General features: G+C 46.2%; 1 protein-coding gene across 1 annotated transcript in view; it reads right to left on the bottom strand.

Annotated features, from left to right (window-relative positions):
* The window catches only part of Ppm1h (protein phosphatase, Mg2+/Mn2+ dependent 1H), a 276,682-nt gene that overhangs the window by 121,713 nt on the left and 136,660 nt on the right, over nucleotides 1-18,309 (bottom strand). The window contains exons 3-4 of the mRNA XM_031350264.1: nucleotides 14,533-14,877; nucleotides 5,747-5,859 (exon numbers count right to left, since the gene is read on the bottom strand). Of these exons, the coding sequence (XP_031206124.1) occupies nucleotides 5,747-5,859; nucleotides 14,533-14,877 (458 nt within the window). The remainder of the gene's footprint in view (nucleotides 1-5,746; nucleotides 5,860-14,532; nucleotides 14,878-18,309) is intronic.

The raw sequence follows: 18,309 nt of genomic DNA, 5'->3' as shown, positions 1-18,309 counted from the left end.
TTTTTTTTTTTTCATTCAATTTTCTTTTTTAAACTCAGGTGGTTGGACACACCTAGTCCAACGGTTGCTTGCTTGCTCTTGCACGGGAGCTAATAGGTGACTACGCCCTTGGTCTCTCCACCTTCTCCAGGAGAATTTTAAGCATGCCACCTCATGTTCTCAGGAGTCTTCAGGTTTACTTTCAAAGTCCATAAATCCACTGAATGGAAGTATGACTCTGTGGGAGAGCTGCTTGGTATCATTGTTAGGCCACACAGGAGGCTCAGAGGCAGCTGACGTTGTTTCCAACGGGACTATCTTCAGAATGAAAATGGCCCCCAAACCTGTGAACTTTAGGAAGTTGACTGTTCTTGTTCTGAAAAACATCTTTTTTCAACACTATAAAGGAACTGGTTAGGTCACCCGAAGCTTGATGATGGACATTTGGGGCGATTTGAGTGAGAATAGACTCATATATTTGAATACCTGGTCTCCAGTTGGTAGAAACGTTTGGGAAGGATCAGGAGGTGTGACCTTATTGAAAGGAGGTGTGTCACTGGGTTAGGCTTTGAGTTTTCAAAAGACTTGCACCAATTTGGGTTTGCTCTCACTACCTGCTACTACGGAGCACACTGTGTACCTCAGTTACTGCTCCAGTAAGCTCCATACTTACCACAGTCCCACCCATGATGGCCACAGACTCTACTCCAAAACCTCCTAAACAAACTCCTTTGTAAGTTACCTTGGTCATGGTGTTTCATCACAGTAACAAAAAAGTAACCAAGACAAATGCAGCCCACTTACATTAATCTCTAGGAGCCGGGCATGGCCATGTATGACCACCACCATCCTAGCACACAGAAAACAGAGACAGGACAATGAGGAAGTGACGGTAAGCCTGTGCTACATAGACTCAGTCTCAGGAGAAAAAGGTTTCTAAACGTAGCTATATCCACTTACGTATACCCATAATGCATTCTGGGTAAACCCTGAGGTGCCACTGAATATGAAGTGTGTCAGTATTTCGTGTATGAGTGTACAGGGAATAAAAACGTTAGCTAGAAATTCCTGCCTTAGGGTCTTAGCGTGGATAGATGGGTGGGTTTAGTCCCTGAGGACCTGGCTCTCTTACTCTAGTCCTGGGTGTCATGGCAGCTCTGTTCCTTAGTAGCTGGGGACCTTGGGAAAGTTGCTTCTTATAAACCGCATATACCTGAGAGCAGCATTTCCTACTTCTCACCCTATCATTGACCGAATCAAACATGACCTTGCCCTGGTATTAAGCAAGGCGCCCAGCACCTAGCTGCCTCACTGCTGCCTGTTGCTACAACGCTCGCAGGTGTGGCATCAAGATGCTAAAGATTCGAAACTGCCTTCCTTTAGTCGGAATGAGTTTACCCAGTCTCAGCTTCGAAACCTTTAGACATCGTCTGCAGCAAGCAGTAACAGCTTTGCCTCCGCGGTACCAGAGTCCTCTAGAAACAAAATGAAATGGTCCTCTGAAATGGAGCCAGAACCGAAGAGGAGCACAACCCAAAAAGCCGACTGGGAGCCATGAAGGAACGGAGCATCTTGCCGATGCTGCATGTTTTCTGTATGGCTGAAGAGCTCAGCTACCAACGGAAGGGACGTCTGCCCCCTCAGAGGACCAGGCTACCTCGGATGAGTCACCCGCTGCTGTACATAGAATATGGTTACCGAGTCAGACACGGGTAAGCCACAGACTCTGCCAGCAACATGTCCTGAAGGCAACCGGGAGCCTGTGCAAGGCCTGATGGTAAAGCAGACACCACACAGAGAAGTGGCCCTGAAAACAGCCCTTGACCCGGGTGGCTCCTCAATCAAACCAGTGCAGAGCTTCTCTCATTATTCTGTAAGTAATTACACGGTAGGGCACACACAACGAAAGATTTATTTTTCACCCTATAAACTGTCAAGTCTTGAAGGATAAACACATGACAGTTATTATCTACCAATGAAATAAAATTAGCACCTAATTAATCAGGGCCCTGACTAATTGCCAGAATCTTCTCTCAGCTCTAAGCATCACCAAGCTAGTATTACTATTTTACTCGAGTCTTTGGATTCCTGACTGCTTGTTCGTAAATGATAACCCACAGTCTCGAAGATAGGTGGGTGGTGGCCTACTAGTTCTTTCCCGAGAGTAACAATGTTTTTAAACTGAAATGCCCTAGACATACCATTAGTATATGAAGTCCACTACGATGGTCTAAGATGACGCCAGTATCTAACAGCAAGTAGTAATGCACTAACAAGTAAGCATTCCATAAGTGAGCACTGGGTGAGCTTAATAAGACACCAGCTCCCATTGTCCCTTATGAATTATGAGCCGCATGTAGATGCCAAACCCAACCAATTAGCTATAAAACCCCAACTTTGTATTTGGACACTGGGGTTGGAGAACCACAAATATGATTTAAACTTCCTGGGTTGTATGATAATTTTTATTCTGTGCACCACAGCTTTATTAAGAAAATGGGTATCTATTAGGCTTTTTTTTTTTTTTTTTTTGGTTTTTTGAGACAGGGTTTCTCTGTGTAGCCCTGACTGTCCTGGAACTCACTCTGTAGACCAGACTGGCCTCAAACTCAGAAATCCGCCTGCCTCTGCCTCCCAAGTGCTGGGATTAAAGGCGTGTGCCACCACCGCCCGGCTTCTATTAGGCTTTTATAATTAGATGTAAATATAAAACATTTTTATGAGCACTTAAGAAAACACGGCCTTGTTTAAATTAATAACTTAACCGGCTCTAAGAAAGATGTTACAAAGCTCTAAGAACTGTCACAAAGACTGGTCAAAGCAGCACGACTTCGCTTTCCAAAAGCGTCACTCCCCTAGCTCAACCTTTAGCAAGCCATAGATTCTAGATGACTTGTAGTCCAATGCCAATATATTTACACATGTGGAAACCAAGGGCTGGAGAGTGGAACCCAGGATAAAAAGCTCAAGAGATGAACACAGAGAAACGACAGGTTCCAGACAGGGATGCACAAGCCATCTCTTGGCTAGGCCTGCCTCCCAAGGCAAAGACTCCTAAAAAAATATAGTCGAGGCACTGAGGAGAGGCTAGCTTTAAAAAGGACAATCCAAGCTAAAGATATTCTGGATACTGTCATAGAGATAATGCCGGGACCTCAGGTCGTGTGGGAGGGTGGTGCCTCCTTAGGAGAGGCCGGTGGTCTGGATTGTCAGTCGCTTCCTTAGGGCCTAGGACTAGGGAAGCAAACTCATGTTAATAGACTAGGAATGACACGGAGTATGAGCACAAGGCTGGATCACACATCCAGTCCCTCTGAGAGCAGACATGAGCCGCCACCTCTGCCTGCCATCTTCAACAAGTTTAGGATCTAGGACTGAATAAGAGGCCACCATCTTGCCCTCACTGTCCACGTACAAGCTACCGATTTCTGGGTAGAGCTGCTAAACTCTATTTGAAGAAGGAAGTGACAGGCAGCCGACTGCTTTCCATTTGCCCTACCCGTGACCTTGACTGTGCCCCATAAGCTCGCCAGTGCTACCTGTTTGTTGGCTAGAGCCAGGTGTGCTCAACCAATGAGAAGCCTGACAAAACGTGGGAAGAGAAAGGACACCTTTTTCAAGGCTTCCTGCCACTCTGGCCTAGTGCTTACTTTAGTGGTTCCCCCCTAGCCTTGTCCCTGTAAAGCTGGGATGGCCAGCTCCTTCCTGAGGCTACTGACTCTTGATGGCTCCCGTTCATTTCTTCATCCATTGTGGGGACATCTGAGCTGGTGAACCTCAGTGGGCACTGGGGGCAGAAACCATGGGATAAACAGTGTCTCAAATACCCTGCCATCTATTGGGCACAATTTTACACTGAAACCCGAGGTTAGCGTTGTCTCAAACTGAAAATCCACATATTCTTCCCGAATAAATGGACTTCTGAAAGCGCTCTTGTTGCTTGGCAGCCCTTTCTCTGCTGTTTTCTATGATCTTCAGGGGTGAAGGTCAGGAATAGAGATGTCTTACTGGGAGAAGAGCAATGGAGACTCCTCACCTAGGTCTCCTCTGTGTAAATGGAAGAAAGATTAGAGTGGAGTTCTTGATTGCATCAAGAGGGTTGTCTTCTAAACTACTGAGCATCAGCAAGAGAATAATCAGGTGAAAGGGAAGGTGGGGAGAGGGATCCGAGGAGGACTGGAGAGGCAAGGGGACAGGTCGGTGGTCCCCGGGACCTAAGGGAATAATGGGATCCCAAGATAGCAGCCATTGTTGGGCAATGGCTGTCTAAATGTTTTAGAGTCCAGCCCTCGTCATTTTCAAAACTGTCACTGTCTAGGGAAAGGTCTTGTCAGACTGTCAGCCACTTTGCCACATTTTTAAAAAGTCTGTGATGCAATCATTCCCCACACCAATATGGAAAAAGCATTACTGTAAACAAGTGCCATTTATTATGATGATTAAAGCCTAAATTTATCTTCTTTCTTCCAAATGCTATGTGAACTAGATATGCTACACTATATTCCCTATGTCATATATATACTACATTCCATATGTATGTCACAAATACTCCATATATATCATTTGACATATATGTCACATGGATAGAGTATAGTATATATAGTTTAATGTATCTATGTGTCACATATGCCATATATATGTCATACAGAGTATAGTATAAATGACATATGTAGAGCATAGTATAGTTTTATATGTATATAGTATATATTATATAATGTCACCTGTTCTCTCTCTTCTCTGTATATGTCACATACGACATATATATGCTATGTAGAGACAATAGTATATATGGCATATAGTATATAATATATATAGTATATGCACACATACACACATGCACAGACACACATACACATTCACACACACTCACATGCACACACACTCACACATAGAACTCCCAAAGGCATACACATAAAAGGAGAAGCATTGGAGCGCCTGGGAGGGAGGCCAATGTCAAGTTCCTGTGGGGAGCTTCAGATTGCAGGGGAGTGGCCAGGGTCTCTCCACACACTTGTTCCATGCAGCCCCCTCTTTTCCCCTCCCTCCCCTCCTCTCCTCTTCCCATCCCTTCCCTCTTCTCTCCAGCTCTCCAATATCATGACTAGGCTATGCTTTTATTAAAAATCAGGTTCTAAAGCCAAAAAGCCATTTGAACATTACTGTTTAGATGAGTTCTAGCTGCACACACCAGCTGCAGCTCTGCGCAAGTCACAAGCCTTTCATCCTTTCAACAGCAACCTGAATGGTTTATTTTTATTTTTATTTTTTTTATTTTAAGGCATTTATTATAGAAAGGTAGAGAGAGGGAGAGAGGGGAGAAGGAGAGGCCAGCCATGGCCATGTGGAGAGAGGGGTAAGGGAGGGAGAGAAGGAGGGCAAGAGGCAAGAATAAGAGTAAGAGAGTAAGAGAGGGAGCAAGAGAGCAACCTGATTGTTTTTAAATGTATTTCTAGCCTTTAATCCCAGCACTTGGAAGGCAGAGGCAAGTGGATCTCTGAGTTTGAGGCCAACCTGGTCTACAGAGTAAGTTCTAGAACAGCCAGGGCTATACAAAACCAACCAATGAACCAACCAACCAACCAACCAACCAACCAACCAACCAACCAACCAGCCAACCAACCAAATATACTCCTGTCAAGATGCAGGAAGCTTGTACTTCCCACATTTAATCCCAACCAGAATAATTTTCTTTTAAATCGTTTAAATCGCAGGTAGACACTGTGAGAGAAATGGCTGTTAGTAAGAACCGGATGGCTCTCGGGCTCACCTGCTGTCACCAGCATTTGCCACGTAGAGCTTCCCCAGAAGGCAGACCACAATGAGAGCCGTGCAGCCGCCAGATATGTTATATGCGCTCCTCTCTCGCTCGATTTGAAGGTCCTGGAGAAGAAAGTAAAGTTAGTGCAGTCGCGCAGGGCTTGTGACTAAAGAAAGCCTTTCTTCCTTCACTTGGCACAGTCTCCCAGGTGGATGTGCTTCCAGAAGACAGGCCTCAGAACCTGGAAGGCTTCTCTGGTGGACATGTCCCAAAATACCAGACCACTGCAGACCAGAGAGTGGAACCAAAGGGCACACACACAGAGACACACCAGGCAAATGTGTGAAGAGGAAAAATGTAAGTGCCAGCTGACAGCTACCACAGCTTATGGGAGATCTAGTCTGTGCATAGGCTGCCTGAGTTGCCAGGCCGGGACACCGAATACGCCTAGGCATGCCAAGTACCTGGATATGAACCATGCTTTTAATGCAAAGCCAGGAATAAAGAATTCCTTTATGGCTCAGTAAAAAAGAGGTGACTTAAAGAATGAATTCTCTGCTATTCAACACAGAGGCTTCTAAACTCAGTTTCCTCCTTCATAGCCACAGTTCACACGCACCTAATGTTGGAGCAGCCCACAGATACTTTCTACACCAGCTAAGCCATTGCATGTGCCTTTATATGAGGCCCTTACAGCCTCAGGACCATCATTATTAACATGTTGTTCAGATGCAGGGAACTGAGGACACTACCCATATTCACCTGGATAGATGAACCTCTATCCAATACCAGTTGTCTTCTAAACCCTGCATTACCTACCACACAATGAAGCACTTGAGGAAAACTAAAAGCAGACCAACATCCCGTTGATAGACAACGTCAACACAATTCTGTGTTACTGAAAGAACCAAACAGCCTGTGTCTGGGAAAATAGGAGCTGAGTGGAATTCTCTTTCTACAGTGGAAGTCACCCACTGTTGAGGCAGAGAGAGAGCGAGAGAGTGAGAGAGCGAGAGAGCGAGAGAGCGAGAGAGCGAGAGAGAGAGTGTGAGAGAGAGAGAGGAAGAGAGAGAGAAAGAGAGAGAGAGAGAGAGAGAGAGAGAGAGAGAGAGAGAGAGAGAGAGAGAAGAGGGAGAAATGGTACCTGAGACTCTGATGAGGTTCTAGTACTTTTGTGACTCCCAGATCCCGGAACTGGAGTTAGCTGCTTCAGCTGGCCTTCCCGGGGAAGGCAGGGAGAACATTTAGTCATCCAGCACTGGACCACAGTGGCTATGCTCCAGGGTTAGGAATGGGGACAGAACAAGCAATAGCTTCCCCAGCCAAGGGCACAGACTGGTGCAGCAACTGCTTAACAAGACACGAAGAAGATGGATTTGGCTGTCCTTGCATGCGAGAGCATGATACAGAAGGGCTATGAGTCCCTGGCCGACTAGGGCTATTAATAAGACCCTATCTAAAAAATGGTAAATAAAGAGGTAGAGAAAAAAGCCATGCAGGAGGGAGAACAGGTGGGAAGTGGAGGAGCCATGGTAAGGCTTGGGGGAGTGGGGGAGGGCATGGGGGGGTGTTAAGGGAATTTAAGAGAACCAAGGAGCCTTTGCAGGAGAGGACAGCAGCTTCAAGGGCTGCAGAGGGGCCAAGCATGAGCGCTGTTCGATGGACTACACTACCCTTTAGCATTTACTCACTTAAATGCTCTATAGACTGTCTCCTTAAGGACTGATAAGAGGATTAAATTAGGTGCATGGGGAGGGGGTGGGCCTTAGCCACAGCCACAGGATCCTTCTCACAGCCTGGAAACTTCAGAATTAACAGCAGTGGCCATGCTTGTGCCCTTCAGACCCAGCACATCTCTATCAGGCCAGTTAAACATTGTGTTCATAAGTGATTATTAAACGGACAAATAAAGGAATAGACTTAAAAAAAATAGTCTGGATTTCCAAACCAACATCTCACCACCTTACCCACGAAAGGAGAAAGAGGTTCCTACTCATACCATGTTTTCCAAGCTGATGCATAGAGATACCAACGGGATCAGAACCCTTGCCAAGGCTGACTGCCAGTGGACTAGAGTGAAGGGTAGGAGGGGCATGTGGCTCCGTGGGGCATTCTCTCATGGAAGAGAGGGGAGAGAGAACACCAAGAGATCGGGATTTTTCTGTCTAGCTTCTAGAATACAGAGAATTCCTCTGTGGGAAGATTTGCTAATTTTGTGTATCAAAAGCTAAAAAGGTTGATATATATATATATTTAAAATATAATATACATTTAATATATAATAAAAACATAAGCTGGTAAATCAACTCCATATCCAACATCACTTTTTCCGTATACTAAAAAGCACAGTTCAAGCTATGGAAATTATTTCCTCTTAGTTTCCATCAATATTTGTTTGAATATGTAAGTCTGAATGAAAGGCACTATTTATTAAAAATTCTTTAAACATCCAAGTGTTTGCAAGCTGCATATGGACTGGAATCTGAATGATGTCTGATAGGCTTAAATCAATTATTAGTGTAATCCAAAAGAGGCCAAAAAAAAAAAAAAAAACCCTACACAGAGAGTCCATGTTAAAGGGCTGTTCATGGCAAAAAATCCGCTAGGGATCGAAGCAAATAAGCTTATTCTGGATCATAAGTGGGAACATTACTTATCATGTAAGAAGTCTGAATTTAAAATGACTTAATCTTCGGGGGTGGGGGAAACAAGACAGTGGTCAACAATAAGATGTTCTGGTATGGCAGTGGAGTTCATATTTACTTTTAATGGTTAGTTTATTTCGCTTGTACCTTAATATAAATTAACAGCATGGTTCTGTGTCTGTCTGTCTCCTCTCTCTCTCTCTACACACACACACACACACACACACACACACACACACATACTTTATTTAATTTGCTCCTGCCTTTTCTACATTTCAACTGCATATTCTTTCTGTACCTTTCTCTGAATAAGCGATGATACTTTCTTATGAAGAATGGATTCAAGTCTAACTACTTTTTAACCCAAGAAGTCCTGCTCCCACATGCATGGTCTGACCAGCCCCTCCCCCACACCTGTGAGGGGATACACACGTGCACACACAGTAATTAGAAGTATGTTCTCTGCCAGCACACCATCACCAGGATTGGCATGGTGTGTTTCTGCAGACTTCATCCCCCACCCCGAAGGATTCACTGACATTAACACATACTCTTCCATTTCTTCTAAAACTGTGTGCAACTAGAACAGATTCTAAAAATAATTGCTTCTCTCCCCTCCTCCCTAGAAGCCAAAATAGCACATTTATTTTTTTTCCTACCCACACCACCTACTCCTCTCTAGAAGATTCAGAAAGTCTTTGTACTAAAAGGAACATTTAAGGACCATCTGGGTGGCTCTTTTACTATGAGATTAAACATGATAAATGCAGTCAATAAAGATATATTTACTGTGGAATTAACCGCCTTTCCCTTTCAAAACCCTCAATCTTTCAAATTGGGCTAAGCGTTTTGCACTTTGGGTTTAAAAAAAAAAAATCACAATGTCTATTTTTTGAAGTCCTTGAGTTTTAGGTATCTTTTCCACAAGCTAATGTGATCAGGAGAAAAGCTGTTTAACGCTGTGTGCTGAGCAAGAGCTCCAGGACTTCTCTCCATTTTTGCTGCCAGTGGATTCCAAGACATACATCTAGAACAACTTGCTAGCAAAACACCTACCTTCCAAGTGTGGTCTACATGGGAAAGGGCCACCAAACTGACTCCCTGACTGGCAATCCAGAGTCCTGATGCCCAGTGGAGGCAACGTGTTACTGAGCGAAGCTAAGTTACTCTGTTGCCACTGCTTAGACACTATGTTATGGCGAGGCTCACCTCTGAATCAAAGAAAAGAGCCAGTTCTTAAGCTGCCTGGTTTTATTGCTATTTTTGTTGTTCCTGTAACAAGGAATGGGGGCAGAGAATATGTGTAAAGGGAGGCTCACTCAACAAGAAAGAATTGCAAGAAAAAGCACATCTATTACCCAGAATGGAATTTGATTTGAAAGTCTTGGAGATGACCCAACTCCAGGCCCAGCCTTTGTTGCTCACCAGTTCCAGGTTGTGAAAAGAAAGCGCTGTAGGTCAGCAGAAGAAAGCCAGCGCTAGGCAGTTTTAATATACATGGCAGCAACCCCTGGCTGGCTTATAATATGGTTCCGAGCATTCTGCTAATAGTGTCAGTCACAAACAATAAGCTCCTGCATGGTTTCAGTATCCGGGTCTCATCCTGGCTGATTCTGAGAACAAGGCCATCTGCCAGCTGGGCAATGAGTTTCAAAGAAAAAAAAAAGAAAATTAAAAAACCGGGTCTGTCCAATATTACCACCTGCTGACCAAATGTGGAATTACACATCCCTTCCTAGAAGAGCTTTTCTGTTGCAAAGACTAAACAAACTAAGCTTAAATAAAGAAGCTTATGTTTTAAACTTACCATGAACAGGCTAACTGAAATTCCAGACTTCATAAATTAGTAATTAGCCTTGTATTAACTCTTATGCTTTTATAACATCATTATATACCAGCACCCACATTTGCCTGTACTAGAATATGTGTAGTCGCTTTTCAAGTTAAAACATTGCCATTTTGGGGGTTGGAGAGATGGCTCCGTCCACTGACTGCTCTTCCAGGAGTCCTGAGTTCAATTCCCAGCAACCATGTGGTGCTTTTCAATCATCTGTAACTAGAATTCCAAGGGGATCTGACACCATTTTTTTTTTCTTTTTGGATATTGTATACATATGGCACACAGACATACATGTAGATAAAACACCATATACATAAAACAAAAGCAAATCTTAAGAAAGATATTTTCCCCCTTAAAAAAAAGTTTCTAGGACATTCTCTTCAGGTGCGAAGAACTTGTATGCACCATGTTACTGGAAAACTGGGGTTCCCTTTTGGATTCTCAGTAAAATAATTTAGAACTAGAGTCAGAAGAAGGAAGCCTCAGGACAATTTCTTTTTAGACTCTGAGAGGAAAACCAGGGCAGGCAAACTGTAGTCTTGGCAGCTGGGGAAGCAGGGGAGAGAAGCCTGTGCCTTTCGAGGTGGGGTCCAAGAAGGCTGGCAAAGAAGGAGGGGGCTTCAGAGAAAATCGAGGCAGATCAGAGTGTCGGGGGAAACATAGTTAGGCTTGAGGAAGAAAGAAGGAAATGGAAGGGTAGGCAGGCTGTTGGGTGGAGGCTCCACGAGGCCCTGTTGTGAGAGAAGGGCTCCTACTAAGTACAGTATTTAATTAAGTGGCTACTATCCCTCCATGCATAGCCTTAGCGTGCTCTCAGGTGAGCCATGTCTCCCTCGGGGCGGGTGTGTGGCACCACAAGCTAGGCTAATTCTTGGGGAAGGAGAAAATGGGTGCAGTTTTGAGCAGATGAGAGACGTCAAGTCTCTATTCAAGGCCAGAGGTAGGTTCCATTCTTTTGTCCGAGAGGAGCAGCTTAATAGGCTTCAACAAAACACTGGCACTCACGTCTTTCATGTTCCCATTCTTTGACAGCCACCCCAGTGATGGAGTCAACTCCTTTTATGAGTCTGAAGTGCTGTCTATTCATCCTGAACATTCTTTGTAGATGGTTGTGTGGGGTGTCTGTGTGTGGTGGGGGTGGTTGGAACTAGGACTCAGAATGGTTATTTCATTCACACTTGTTGCCCTGGGCCAAGAAACAACCTAGCTGTTAACCCAAGCACTATTAGAAAGTGGACTTGAACCCATAAGATTGGAGATAAGGAATTTGGCTACATTTAGCATTTCAAAAAACAAAACAAAACAAAAAAACAAAAAAAACCTCCAGGCTTTGCCTTGAGACAGAGAATCCCCCGAAACACCTATTCGCAGGAGAGGCAGGGAAGAAAACAGGTTTTATATGAGGTGACAGTAACCTTGTGGCTATTACTCTGAGGGTACTGAAACAGTCTCTACGCTGTCAGTTCTGAAGCTCACCCCAGTGGCTAAGTTTCCGAGATTCTCCTTTCAGGAAACCACAGTTGGCTTTCCGTAGTGGAAAGAGGAGGAACTGACCCTCCCAATAGGAAGTCATATCCAAGACATGACACCATAAAAGGGTTGTAGAGCTAAGCCTGTCCCCGATAGCATGCATGGCGAGTGTTACATGCCAGCGGTCAGAGGTCACCGTCTCTCCACATGTCTCACACTATGCAGACAACCTGAGCAAAGGAACTGTTTCAGAGAAACATAGGGTGTGTGAGCTGCTGTTGCCACCTCCTGTTCAAGTCATGCCTTTTCCTGTTCATATCATGCCTTTTCATGTTCAAATCATGCCCTTTTTTTCCCCTTCTGTTGGTCTAAACTTTGTGAACACTACCCATGTGCCCTAGAGACAGGAGCTCCTTGTTCTGGGTTGGGATTTCCAAATTCACGTTGGAGTGCTATCATCATTTTTTGGGACAGGCTTTGACATAATTTAGAACATCACAGTAGTGATACTGGGGTATGGCACGGTGCTCCAGGGAGTAGGAGCTTTTGATACTGGGATATGGCACGATGCTCCAGGGAGTAGGAGCTTTTGAGGACATGGAGGAATGGGCACCACCTTCCGTCTCCCCAGGGAAAAGTAAGAAAGGAAACCATCCAACTGCTTTATTCTTCCTTATGCCTCCTGGTCAAAAGGGTGGAATCTAACTCTGGGTCCCGGTAGAGACATAGTGGTCCCCTCTGCTTCCAAGGTGAGAACATTACACACTTCTCTCTATTCCTTTAGGAGTGAGTCCAGCCTGACCTGTCAATCATCTGGCCAGGAACCTACCAGGAAACCTGAGTCATGCCAGGGTGATGGGAGAGAAAACTGTCCCTCTACTTAGATAATGCACTTGCCACTCCCAGGAGCCCCCACTTGTCTGGGCAGCCTCAGAACTTCCACCACAGAGCAGCGTTCAACTTGCCTGCTCTCCTGAGTTTTAACTCAGAACTCTTAACTTTCCCTTCTCTCCTTCCTATTTGTGTTTCACTCGCTGAATACCTGACCATTTCTATTTTAGTCTTTCTTCTACTCCCATTCAGGTCTGACAGAGTTGTTTCTTAGCAAATGCTTATTGACTGGTTGGATGACATAAAAATTACATATCCTAGGTATTTATTTACATACACACACACACACACACACACACACGCAGAGTTTTCACAAGAAATTTCAGGCAGTGAACTGCCTAAAGTTGAATAACTTGAGAAGACAAGCCTTGGGTGCCTTCTTGGGTCTTCATCTGACTAAGCTTCACATTGGAAGCGCAGCTGTTCCTGGGGAGGTCTTCATCAATGCGACACTGGCCTCTAGTGGATAGACTTGACAATACAGCGTTCCAGGCAAAAGAAGTTTGGCAGCCCCAGCAGCCACTGACAAGGTCACCCCTCCCCACCCCCAGTTTTCGATCCTTTTCTCTCACTGCAGGGAGAGGTCACTGGCAAGTGGTTGCCTCTGTTAAACTCCACAGTTTTGTGCATCACTTGGACATACTTGCCAACATCTTAGCTTCTATAGCAGCCAGGAGGAATATTTAGGAGTCAATTTTTCTACCCTGACCCCCAGTCTTCCTCCTACTACATCTTTTCCACAGGGTGTGCCTTTTATACTCCTTAATAATCAAATGCATGTGTTCAGAGATTAAAACAGGCCAAGGAAGGATGAGCTGGAGTTACACAGAGGTAAACTTGAGCTATTAACATATAAACTTTGTTTCTTATAAATACATCAGGAACCATGTGTACTCTTGCCCAGTTTCCTCCTCTGACTAGGGCATGGGGTGTGGCCTTATGGTCCTGGGCTGCGAAGGTGGACATTACTTTAGGTGATGTGTTTCTAGCCACCCATGCTTTACTGAACGGCTGGCCACCAAGTTCAGGTTTTAAAAGCACTGCTGACCACTGGCCTCCTGAAAGTCTTTCTAAACACACTTAAGGAGTCCCTACTGTACCTGCACGCAGGTTGCTGCTTAGGGGAGAGGATCAATGCCTGCCTCAGTGAAAAGTGAAGTCAGAGCTGGGGGAGGTCACGTGGTATACTGCATCCATGGCCTTACTGCCAGGCAGAGGGACAACCAGGACCACTCTACCAGATTATATGCTCGGGAGCTGCATTCCTTGACCTGACCCACCCAGACAGCAAAACACAAAGGAAACCAGGCCCTGGGAAAACTAAAGCCATGTGGATCTTTTCCCTTCCCTCCGTTTTCTCAGGGCACTATCTATTAGCCAGTGTTACACCACTAACCAAGCCCCACCCCTTCAACCCCATTTCTTTCAAACAAGGTTTCATTGCATAGTCTTAGCTGGTCTGGAACTGGGTAACCAGGCTGGCTTCAAACTCTGAGATCCGCCTGCCTCTGCCTGCACCCGGCTGGGATTAACTGCACGTGCACACCAGTCTGTGCTGAGTTTTAAAGGAAGGGTACTTGTGACCGTCTTACTGAGCATGGTTTCCCAAATACCTGGACTCTGTACATATGTAAAGCAGATGGCAGTCCACGCTCACATTTCAATTAGTTTGAACCATACCTAACCTGATGTCAACAGGCGTCTGATGAAACAGAAGGGATAAGGCATGCATTTAATAAGTAGGGCATACCCTGTGCTTGCCCTCTTCCACGGCCTTAATTTCTGCTGGCAATTATTCCAGACACTGTATCTTGCTATGACTTTTTAATAAGCTTTGTTGCAGAAGAGAGACACACAGGTGAAAGAAGGCAGGAAGACTTTGGCTTCAGTGACACCTTCCCAGTAAGGAAGTTCTGGCTTGAGCCACATCCGTTCCCAGCGATACCTACCATTTCCTTGAAGGCGCTCTCCAGGGCCCCGATGACCAAGCACTCATGCGGGATCTTCTTCTCTGTGAAGAAGCGCGTAGGTGGTGTGCTAGGGGAGCCGGGGGCACCCACACCTCCACGCAGTGAGGCTGCGCGGGTTAGGGTCCTGCCGTGGGCCGGCGTGCTCTCTGGCTCCTCCCCGAGGCAGGTCGGGGGAAGGATGGCGGAGTTCTTCAGGATTTCCACGATTTCCTGCAGCTGCTGTGTGATGTGGTGCTGCAGCAGGCGCGATGCCACCACGGCAGCCCCCGAGCCTGCGTGGCCATCAAACAGGGACCAGTAGTGGCAGGAGATGCCCTCGGACTCCTGGGGAAAGAGGGTGACAGAAAAGAAGTGAGGACCTGGGTAGCCCCCTGCCTGACCGCGCTCATCCTATCGACATCTGTCTATCTGAAAATCATGGGATCAAACATGGTGAAAAGGCACAGAGACGGCCCTTAGGGGAGTCACTACTGCTACCAACACCTGCGGGATGCAGTGGTCCCAGTCTTTCCATGTAGGGCAGAGGCTCAACTTATCGGCCAGTAACACTAGGTCCCCACTCCGAGGAAAGGCGTCTAACTAGGGTTTGTGATAAAATTTCATACGAAAGGTCAAGCCTCTAGGAGTCCAGCTTGAACAGCTCATTTCGGGCCTCCCTGATGTTGCAATCCCAGGCTGGGTTTGGCCCTAGAGTCGTTAGAGAAAGCCCTTTCCCAAAGTCGTAAATAGACCCGTGTTCTTCAACCACTGCCCTCACCCTCTCAGATAACTGCCCCTTCTTACTTGTTCTGCATTCTGGTGTGTTTTGTTTTGTTTTTGACAAATCAAGTATTTATTTATTTATTGTATTTCTATGAGTACACTGTAACTGTCTTCAGACCCACCAGATGAGGGCATCGGGTCCCATTGCAGATGGTTGTGAGCCACTATGTGGTTACTGGGACTTGAACTCAGGACCTCTGAAAGAGCAGTCAGTGCTCTTAACCACTGAGCTCTCTTTCCAGCCCCATCCTGAGTTCTTAGGACTTCTCCCCTAGCCCTGAAAATCCAGTGCAGTCCATATAACATGCAACAGATAAGTCTGCTTTCCCTATGTCCCTCTGCCTCAGTTTCCCAGCTGATGACATCTATGTGCAGCCTGTCCGCTATCATGGATTTGGTTCATACCAGCCCCCCTCCTGTATCTGTGAATGTGTGCGTATGGGTCTGAGTGTGTGTGTGTGCACATGCACGTGTGCGTGTGCTGACACTATCTTTTATTGATTTCCACCTTAATTATTCCCAAAGGAATGGTTTTAAATTTGGGGTATGTATCTGTTGTGTGTGGGTGTGTGAGAGTGGGTGCCCAGAGGTCAGAGGCATAGATCTTCCTGGAGCAGGACTTACAAGCAGTTGCCAGGGGCCTGAATTGGAAGCTGGGAACAGAACTTGGGTTCTCAGCTAGAGCTGTCTACACTCTTAACTGCTGAGCAGTCTTTTGGGTTTTTGGAGACAGGGTTTCTCACTGAGGTGAAGTTCTCGGAACCTCAGGTTCCCTGGGCAACAGGCCCTGTCTCCACCTCCCTCTAGCAATGGGCTTTGGGGTACACGATAACACACCAGCTTTTATGTAGGTGCTGGTGAACTGAACTCAGGTGTTCATGCTTGCACAACAAACACCTTAACTCACTAAGCCTCCCCGCTGCCCCCAACCCCGGAAGGTGGCTTCCTAGAAGTCTTCAAGGTGAACACTTTTAGAAACCATGCAACTACATTACACATGCTAGCCAAGTATTGTGGCAGACACCTGCAGTCCTAGCACTTGGAAGGCAGAGATGAATGAGTAGGTGAGCTGGGATCCTGTCTTAAAACACCCCTAGAACACACAGCTGTAAGATGTATATAACAAGACAGTATGATAAAGGATTGGTTAAAAAAAAAAAAGGTGCTGGGCAATAGTGGCCCACGCCTTTAATCTCAGAGCTTGGGAGGCAGAGGCAGGCAGACTTCTGAGTTCAAGGCCAGCCTGGTCTACAGAGTGAGTTCCAGGACAGCCAGGGCTATACAGAGAAACCCAGTCATGAAAAAAACAAACAAACAAACAAACAAACAAAAAACAAAAGAAAAAAAAAGGTATAGGCGTGGGTTGTTTTTTTAATGATCCAGGGCAAAATCAGCCAAATCAACAGGAGGTCAGCGGTACGGGAAGAGGTTCTTGGTACTGTGAGGCCTAGACTGAGAGCTTCGGAGAAGTTCATCTGTAAGAAGGGGAGGGCACCACAACGCTAGACAATAACCACAGCAGGTGCAGAGACTGTGGCAGGAAGACACACAAGTGAGAGGAAACCAGACCATGGTCATGTGACTCCACGGGGCTGTGAGGCAGGAAGGGAGGGAGAGCGATTTGACGGCGTGACTTGGTGGAGTAGCGGTCAGGCCACTGATCACCACAGTACGCTTTAGCCCACGAGTCCCAAAAGGCCGTTCACGGAGGCCGTATCACTCAAGCCATGTGCTGAAGACGACAATGAGAGAAGAACCTGGGAATGCTGACCCCAGCTAGGAATCTGAGCCCTAAAAAGAATTCGATCAAATTCAGACAGGAGCACGCGCACTTAAAGCACTGTATAGCAGAAGAATACCTGGAAGCCAAACTCAGAGCCGAGGGCAACAGAAAGGCAAACGCCTTAAGGAGGGCTAACCTCACTTCCACAGCGTTTGCTGGGTGGGGGATGGTACCAGTTCAGCCATGGCTGGGTCAGGTCAAAGATGTGTATCTTATTGCCCTGATTTCCTGACATGAGTTGCAGTTATTTTATCTTGGTGGGGGAGGAGCTAAGGGGACTATTGTTTTAGTCAGGGTTTTCTATTCCTGCACAAAACATCATGACCAAGAGGCAAGTTGGGGAGGAAAGGGTCTATTCAGCTTACACTTCCACATTGCTGTTCATCACCAAAGGAAGTCAGGACTGAAACTCAAGCAGGTCAAGAAGCAGGAGCTGATGCAGAGGCCATGGAGGGATGTTCCTTACTGGCTTGCTTCCTCTGGCTTGCTCAGCTTGCTCTCTTATAGAACCCAAGACTACCAGCCCAGGGATGGCACCACCCACAAGGGGCCCTCCCACCCTAGATCACTAATTGAGAAAATGCCCCACAGCTGGGTCTCATGGAGGCAATTCCTCAAGGGAGGCTCCTTTCTCTGCGATAACTCCAGCTTGTGTCAAGTTGACACACAAAAGCAGCCAGTACAACTCTACGCAATGCGTGTTGACTGACAGCTATGTATGGTGTGCAGGGTGTGCAGAGGCAGCAGCTGTCAGTACTGCCACCTCAGTGATATCGGTACACGTATCACCACATGACCTCAGTGAGTCATTTACACCTTTAGCTCTCTGCCAAATGAGGGGCCATCCTAGAGACCTCCGGGCCACTGCGGACTCTCTTAGAATGCAGAAACCGATCAGCATGGCTGGAGGAAGTGGGAGAAAACCTGGCTTTATTGAGATTACACACATGATGGGGACTTAGAGGTGACAGGGCCTGCCAGCTTGGGCACAGCCAGTACCTAGTGGCTAGCAATGAGGGCGTCGGGAAGCCCGCTTCTTCAGCATCTCCTCTCCCTTCTGCTTTACTGCTGACTGGGACAGTGATCGGATTCCTACAGACCAGCTCCCAGCCTGCCTTGAGATAAAGGCTATCTTTCTCCGCTGCCCCTGTTCTTCTCTCTTCCTGCCTGCATCTCAGAAAGCAATGCCAGAAAGCAGGGTTAGCCCCTTG

This window comes from Mastomys coucha, unplaced genomic scaffold (genome assembly GCF_008632895.1).
Source record: "Mastomys coucha isolate ucsf_1 unplaced genomic scaffold, UCSF_Mcou_1 pScaffold4, whole genome shotgun sequence".
Classification (NCBI taxonomy): Eukaryota; Metazoa; Chordata; class Mammalia; order Rodentia; family Muridae; genus Mastomys; species Mastomys coucha.
This window is presented reverse-complemented; position numbering and strand designations above follow the sequence as displayed.